The 7481-nt window shown below is 43.0% G+C and overlaps 2 protein-coding genes and 1 non-coding gene across 4 annotated transcripts; 1 reads left to right on the top strand and 2 right to left on the bottom strand.

Annotated features, from left to right (window-relative positions):
* Window positions 1-509: 509 nt before the first annotated feature.
* Window positions 510-3548, bottom strand: nit1 (nitrilase 1). 2 transcript variants are annotated; one of them, XM_035149036.2, is made up of 6 exons: window positions 3348-3548; window positions 2746-3008; window positions 2377-2480; window positions 2152-2288; window positions 1763-1888; window positions 510-1672 (listed from the first exon to the last, which is right to left on the bottom strand). In XM_035149036.2, exons 2-6 carry the CDS (start codon window positions 2976-2978, stop codon window positions 1406-1408), a joined length of 867 nt encoding a protein of 288 aa, XP_035004927.1. In that variant the 5' UTR covers window positions 2979-3008; window positions 3348-3548; the 3' UTR covers window positions 510-1405. The 2 variants fall into 2 exon arrangements, with proteins under 2 accessions (XP_035004927.1, XP_035004926.2); XM_035149035.2 differs by having other exon boundaries at window positions 2746-2979; window positions 3348-3543.
* Window positions 3549-3936: 388 nt separating this feature from the next.
* Window positions 3937-6471, top strand: pfdn2 (prefoldin subunit 2). Its single transcript, XM_035149037.1, has 4 exons — window positions 3937-4091; window positions 4964-5052; window positions 5143-5266; window positions 5460-6471. Exons 1-4 carry the CDS (start codon window positions 4011-4013, stop codon window positions 5649-5651), a joined length of 486 nt encoding a protein of 161 aa, XP_035004928.1. The 5' UTR covers window positions 3937-4010; the 3' UTR covers window positions 5652-6471.
* Window positions 6472-7216: 745 nt separating this feature from the next.
* trnas-gcu lies at window positions 7217-7298 on the bottom strand. Its single transcript has one exon. It is a non-coding gene; the product is annotated as a tRNA-Ser (tRNA).
* Window positions 7299-7481: the final 183 nt, after the last annotated feature.

The raw sequence follows: 7481 nt of genomic DNA, 5'->3' as shown, positions 1-7481 counted from the left end.
GGAGGAAAACGTCTCATCAGTTATTATCCAGTGGAATCTCTCTTCACCCTGAAGCCATTTGGTTTGGAGCAGTTCAAGAGAAACCAGTGAAACATCCACTCAAACCATTAGATACAGTTTCTTTCTAAATAAAACAAGTGAATCAATCAACTAGTTTAGATTCATCATGATGCACATTTATCATTTAAGTGAGTATTTGTGTGGGTTTTGTCCCCAGAGACTAAAAGTTGGACATAAGAGCATCAGATGATGAAGTCTCTTCTGTTCAGAGAGCAGTGAGTCCACTTGTTTCTAAAGCTGTTCATCTGAACGTCAACGTGAGCTCAGCTAATTCACTTCCTTACATTTTTAATAAGCATCTGCTCATTCTTGCTCTGTCTGTTACTTTTCTATGAGATTGAGGCGTTGAAGGTGTTGGACTGTTTCAAACAAATACACAAAACACATTACAATCAAATATTCACATCTGATGTTTCTACTGGGGCAAAAAGAAACGGACACAGACGACACTCAGTGACAGTATTTAATGAAATATTGCAAAGAAGTGATGCTGAGACACATGAAATCATTTCACCAGCTCTTTCTACCACTAGAGAAATGTCCTTTAAAGACTAACGAGGTACTTTCTTCTGCCTGCAGCACTTTGCAACCTAAGAGCCTCAAACTAAAGAGCCCTGAATGCACTGGTCCATCCACTGCCTCATTCAAGTCACTTTTCTGAAGCGTGGCAAAAGGAAAACTGATTGTACATCTAAAATCAATACAACCAATCGAACTACCCATAGAAGAGACAGTAATCCGATGGTTTCAGAAAGAAAACTCCCGTTGTCAGGAGGGAAGAAGTGTTTGCTCTGACTGGACGTGATCCTGAGTCTCCACCTGGAGCCACCTACACCACCTAGTCCTCCATTTCCCTCAGGATCAACAGAGGATCTGTCCTTATTCTCTTAAACTGGATCATTATGAAGCTCCTCCTTTCACCTTCTGTATGAAACTTTATAGTGAAACCTAAAAACACACGTTCTGGCCAAAAAGATTAAAAAAAATAAGGTATAATTTGTCCTTTTTAATTTCAAATGAAAGTTCTCAAATACAACTGTACATGTCCGATCCAGAAGGACTGAACAGCACAAACAGAGCTTCATAGTTCATAAATATTACATTCATTGCTTATTGTGTGAAGTAACTTTGATTTGTCCTCTGAATCAGGAGCCAGAAGTCATTTCTTTTCTAAATATGTTGCTTCTGATCAATCAGGATGAAAATGACTTCTCTCTTTCATCTCTAATAACCTGACGGAAACACATCGATGTAAAAACAGAAAACCTGTCATGTTTTTTAAATAAGCTCTTGACCTTTCTTCTGAAAGAGAACATCCTGTTTTCTTCGTGCTCTTCTCTTGAAGTCAGGCTGTCTCCAGACTGAGGTAGAAGCCCGTGTCTCTGCGGTGCTGCTGGACCGGCATGTTTCTCCGAGTGCTGCCGACTTTGTCCAGGTTCATCTGCACCAGCACCATGCCAGGGCTCTCCCCCCCGCAGTCGCCCAGCACCTCGCCCCAGGGGTCCACTGCGAGGGCGTGGCCGTGCGACGAGCGCTTCTCATGGTGCCGACCGACCTGAGCTGCTGCCAGGACAAAGCACTGGGTCTCGATGGCTCGTGCTCGCAGTAACACCTCGGAATAAACACATTTAAAATACATTTTCACTGGTTTGATTAAATCTACGTATCAAAGAATTCCTGTCTGCCTCGTAATGACTCCAACCTCCCAGTGAGCAGCTCCTGTGGCGACAGTGAAGGCCGATGGGTACGTCAGGATGTCGGCCCCGTGCCGTCGCAGGGCCAGAGACAACTCGGGAAACCTCAGGTCGTAGCAGATCCCCAAACCAACCTACGGTCAATCAATACATCTTCAGCCCACAAATAAACACTTTCAATCAGGATCTTTAGCCCGACTGATTTGTTTCTGACCAGGAAACATGACATTAAAATGAGAATACATGTAAACAAACAACTGAACCATTTTCTAACCTATTATGGGGATATTTATCATTTTCAGGCTTTAGACATAAAACAAACATATGTTGTGTGTACAGGTCGGTTAGATGAAGGTTAGATGAAGGTTAGATGAAGGTTATGATCTCAGGATGACACCTTGCCGATGGGAGTTTGGACCGGAGACACCAGGGAGGGTCCCGGGATGGTGAAGCCACTTTCTTTGAGGGATACACCTTTTTCTGGCAGCTCCACGTCAAACAAATGGGACTTCCTGTAGACGGACACAATGTCACCTGGGGGAATCACAATGTAAGAGCAAATATTGAGTTTGTTTGTGTTTGTGTGTTTGTGTGTGACACAGGGAGAGAAAGTAGACACTACCTTTATCATTCATTATGATGTGAGTGTTGTAGATTCGTCTGTCACTCTCCCACTCATGTCCTCGTTCATGAAACCCCCCGAGAGACAGCCACACCAGCAGCTTCCTGGAAGAAGCAGAGAATCAATTATCCACATCGTACTCACCTCACATGTCATTCATCCTGTAAACATGGCGACCTGCTGACAGACAGAGTTTAAACTTGTGAAGTGCTTCATAAAACACAAGATGGTTGGATATTTTCAGTTATTTCTGCAAACCAGATATCTTTCAGTGTATACGAGTTATTATTTAAATGTACAGTTGTGTAACCGTCCCATTGGAGCTCTGTCAGACTGGTTGTTCTCGTATTCAGTTGAGTTGACAGCTACCTGGCCAGCTGAGCGTATCTGGAGATGGTGTCCCCCGTCAGGCTCTCAGACAGCGACAGCGTCTCCTCTCGACTGGACCCGATGTAGTCGAAGCCCTCGGGCAGGAAGACCATGCTGGCCCCTCGCTCCTTGGCTTCCTCCACCAGACGCTTACAGGCAGAGAAGTTGGCCTGCTTGTCGGGGGTGGACGTCACCTGGCAGACTGCAGCCACTGAGTGAGGCGCCGCAGACATCCTGCACGGAGAACAGGTGAGTGTGTACAGCTGCAGCCAAAGGAAACGCGTCAGGTCAACCGAAGCTGATCATTAACTGCACCAGTCACTTATTGACTGGACATCAATGTGCAGCTTTGAGGACAAGAGGACAAGAGGACATGTACACTGGTTTCCTTCTTATTAAATTAATTAACTTCTCTAGTGTCAGTTATACTCATGACTCATTTGCAGATATCAGCCCGACTGCACGGAAACACTTCAACAACACAACGATGATTGTATCATAGATCCCTTCTCTATTTATAAAATCATTTCAATGACATTCTGTACGTTTAGATTTGATCATAGATCCCTTCTCTATATATGAAGTCAGAATATCAGACTGACCTGTTCTGGAGCCCCCACGCTGCTGATCCCAGAATGCACCTGGCTCTGAACATGGGTCCGAGGTCACGTTCCTTGTTTCACACACATTTTAATGTTTGGTTGTTTTTAGGTTAACGCTCTGAAACAGGAAGTTTACATTCTTCTTCTCTGCTGTTGGCCATTGGTTAGAATCCTGCAGTGGACACAACCGCGCCCCCTACTGGGGACTGTGTGTCCTGCAATAGGAATCAGGTGAATACTGCAAAAGACATTTAATGACAGGGACGTGACAAACGTAATTAAACTATATAAATAAATGTATTGTAAATGTGTAAATGAATATAATCCTCCTCACACTGACATCTGTCTTAACGTGTATTTGGGTAGATGTGTATTCTTCTTAGTATTATCATTAGTATTTTAGTTTACTTTTTAATATCACAGTATCAACAACATTGTGTCCTACAGAATACGGCGAATAAAACACTACTAAGTCTAAACATATCAGTGAATATGAGTGTGTATAGCCTGATGCAGAATCTGTGTCTAATAGAAATAACAATAGAAATATTAAAGACTCAAGGAAAGTACGCGTGGAAGTCGGAGCGTATTTGCACTCAGGCGATCACAGGGACCGCCTGTACACTTCCTGCCCGGGGTCCTTCGCAGCAACACCCTTCCAAGATGGCAGCCAACAGCAGCAGCACGGGCAGCAAGTCGAGCAGCGGCTCAGGAGGGAAACCGTCCGGTCCTTCAGCGGAGCAGGTACCGTCTCCTCCGCCCCGGTCCGCTTCCGGCTCCGCGGCCGGTGTCGCTGTTCTGCGGCCGCGGAGCCCGAAGCTAAAGCCGCTGATGTGACTCCTCAGCTCCGCGAAGCTAACGTTAGCTTCCCCCGCCGCCATCTTTCTGCTGTTTCACCGTAAAACTGTTGGAACTCAAAAAGAAGAGTCTCCTGAACTCGTGTTTTTAACTCGGCTCGAGCAGCGGCTGCAGCACGTGCCTGTGACGGGTCGGTTTGTTAAAGGGAGTGGGAGGAGCTCGTTTTATCACTGAACACCTCCGACAGGCTCATGTTAAAGGTTCAGTGTGTAGCATGTAGGGACCTCTAGTGGTGAAGCGTCAGGTTGCAGCCCCCCCTTCCAAACATCAGAGAGAACCTGTGGTAGCTTCAGTTGTCATAGAAACTCAAGAAACTCTAGTTTGTCCAGTCTGGGCTACTGTAAAAAACATGGCTGCCTCCGTAGAGTGGACCCGCTCCTGATGTAAACTATGTAAATATAAAGTACACACATTTCTCCCAATAGATCCTTTCACCTAGATCTTGCCCACTGGAGCTTTAACCAGCAGTGGAGCAGGATTCACTTCTCTCCACTTAAAGTAATAAAGCTACAAATGTAATCCTACGTTAAGTACAGGGCTCTAAACAATGCTTTAGTAAAGGTACACAACTAAAAACATTAAACACAGTGGTGGAAAGTAACTAAGCACAAAACGTAGGTCCTGTGTGTGTATATGGTGTAATATCTTACTCCATGAACAAGTAGTTGGTGACGGGTGGAACAGTTTGAGGCCTGTAGGAGTGTTGGACTGAGGACGATGTGTAACACAGACGTGTTGCTGTTTGTCTCGTGTCACAGGTGGTGTCCACGTTTCAGAGGATGCGTCAGGAACAACGTGGAATGGCTTCTAAAGCTGCGGAGCTGGAGATGGACATCAACGAGCACAGGTTGGTAGCTTCTACTGCCGTGTAGTTCCAGGAGCTGCTTGAAAGGCCACTGGCGTTAAGATGTCGTTAACATCTCTGCTGTTCGTTCAGCTTAGTGATTGACACGCTGAGGGAAGTGGATTCTTCAAGGAAATGCTTTCGTCTGGTTGGAGGAGTGTTGGTGGAGAGAACAGTAAAGGAAGTTCTACCAGCCCTGGAAAACAACAAAGAACAGGTAAAAGATGAGGAAATATTAATAAATGTACTGGTTTATTCTTTTTAAACAACGAGATGTTATATCACAGCTTTTTAACCAGAACACGACAGTTTCAAGATGGATCCTTCTCCACTTTCCTCTAGAAAGCTGATACCATCTTTCAGGATGTATTCCATTCAAAATAATCTGACTTTTCCTTCTGTCCCCACAGATCTCCAAAATAATCGAGGGCATCAACACAAAAATGCAGTCGAAAGGACGGGAACTCACAGAGTACAGGGAACGCTACAACATCCGGCTGGTGGGCGAGGGTGAAGGAGAGGGGCAGGGCCAGACGGGGGCGTCTTCCGGGGACAGCGAAGGAGGCGGTTCCAAAAGCGGCGCTGGCGTTCTAGTGTCGTAGTTTCTAATGGAATTGGGAGACAATAGGGCCTTATGATTTCTGCAGTACTGAAAACATAGTTAGTCACAAATTCTAGGTGGGAAATCTGAACTCTTTACAGGAAAACAGTGGATTTGAAGATTACTGAAACTCCTGCTAAACACGGTGCACTTGGTTTGGTAATTTAGCGACAGACACAAATTCAAAGTGTACATTGTGCTTTTCTTATGCATGTTCAGCGTGAATGCTAGTGTGTGTAACAAATTCAAGTTGTGTGTCATTTGCCATTTATTAAAGCAGATTTAGCATTTTCTGAAGTTAAGACTTTTGATTAGGAACTTTAAGGCTGGTTTCATTTGGCCCTTAAGGAGGTAGACGTCACCCTTGTTATGGCAGAACAGGTCCCAGAATGCAACACGACCTGCGAGCGTGAACAAGAGTTATACTGTAAACAATGAATCTTTAGGCTCTGTTCAACCTTTGTGACTTTTTGTTGTGCTCCACCCTGAAGTTGTCTCAACACAAAGGTGATGCATTGAAAGGCTGCTGGTTTGTGTCCATAATGCTGATGTGAGGTCGGGGGTGTGACCTGCTGGGACACACTGTTACTATAAAGCCCTGTCATTAAAAGTACAATAAAACTTGTTTTGTTCTTCTGACCTGTAGCACATGCTTGAGCCTGGAAGGGTTCAGCCTCCTCGAACCTGGTGGCTGCTGTCGACTCTGTTCATTTAGTTGTAAGGACAGAAATGTTTGTTTATGATCATGAATTAAAAAATTCACAAATGTGCTCTGTTGTGTCCGAAATACTTGTTCAAATAAAACTACTGTTTACACCATAGCACCAATGGTTTTTTCAAGAAGCAGAATTCTGCACATTTCATATTTAGATCAAATATAACCAGTAACACCTTGAAGTCATTTGACATTGATTGATTTCCATCTGTCTGCACAGGTGAATAAATCTGTTCAACCTCACTGTACAAAATTTATATTAATTCACTGCGACTGTTACTACGACCATCAATCAATAGTGCAAGACTCAAACTATTCTATAAATATTCTATAAATAAATATAAAAAGTGAAAGTGTGTAAACTCGAGCAGCATTTGAAGGTCAGCAGGTGGCAGCGCTGCCTTTTCATTCGTTTATAAAGAGGCAGTTTTGAATGTCTCCCTTATTTTATCGTGTTTATCAAAAACTCAAAGGTGAACATGGATTTAAAAATACAATTATACAAGTCATTTACATATAAAGAGGCATTTGATTGTGCAGCCAGGTAATTTAGCAAAAGTGCAATGATTATATTGGTAAAGTTAGGAAGAAGGAATCAAGCCAGATATAAATACAAATTCAGAATGACAGATTCAAATATAAAAAAAGGCAATAGAATAAAAACAGCCAAATAATAAATTAATATACAGGTTTGTATAGAAATGTTCTACAAACATAAATATGAGACACTGTGAAAAGGTTATATTTATCAATGAGAAAGAGAGGCGTCTATTTATACAGTAAAATTATATATAGTAAATAACTAAGAACATTAAACATATATTAGACATATTGTGCAAAAACTAAATTTTCGACGAGGATGGGATTCGAACCCACGCGTGCAGAGCACAATGGATTAGCAGTCCATCGCCTTAACCACTCGGCCACCTCGTCGCTGGAGACGTCAAGGTGGTTGAGGTCGTTGTTAAACTGTACACTTATATATTATTATTATTATTATTATACTATTATATTATTATATATCATATATCATATATCATATATCATACACTGTAAAATCACTGTTCTCGCGTGACTTGATGACTTGGTGAAATGTCCTTCTCGTCTACTCCACAC

This window comes from Hippoglossus stenolepis, chromosome 23 (assembly GCF_022539355.2).
Source record: "Hippoglossus stenolepis isolate QCI-W04-F060 chromosome 23, HSTE1.2, whole genome shotgun sequence".
Lineage (NCBI taxonomy): Eukaryota > Metazoa > Chordata > Actinopteri > Pleuronectiformes > Pleuronectidae > Hippoglossus > Hippoglossus stenolepis.
Note: the sequence above shows the minus strand (reverse complement) of the source record. Positions and strands in the feature narration are given on the sequence as shown.

Excerpts from the sequence above, each read along its gene's own strand:
- nit1 (XM_035149035.2), bottom strand. The coding sequence starts at position 3,400 with ATGTTCAGAGCCAGGTGCATTCTGGGATCAGCAGCGTGGGGGCTCCAG. Across the intron at positions 2,289-2,376 it reads CATCATAATGAATGATAAAG|GTGACATTGTGTCCGTCTAC; the intron begins GTAGTGTCTACT and ends TGATTCCCCCAG. Across the intron at positions 1,673-1,762 it reads CAGGAGCTGCTCACTGGGAG|GTGTTACTGCGAGCACGAGC; the intron begins GTTGGAGTCATT and ends GTTTATTCCGAG.
- pfdn2 (XM_035149037.1), top strand. The coding sequence starts at position 4,011 with ATGGCAGCCAACAGCAGCAGCACGGGCAGCAAGTCGAGCAGCGGCTCA. Across the intron at positions 4,092-4,963 it reads CCGGTCCTTCAGCGGAGCAG|GTGGTGTCCACGTTTCAGAG; the intron begins GTACCGTCTCCT and ends CTCGTGTCACAG. Across the intron at positions 5,053-5,142 it reads ATGGACATCAACGAGCACAG|CTTAGTGATTGACACGCTGA; the intron begins GTTGGTAGCTTC and ends CTGTTCGTTCAG.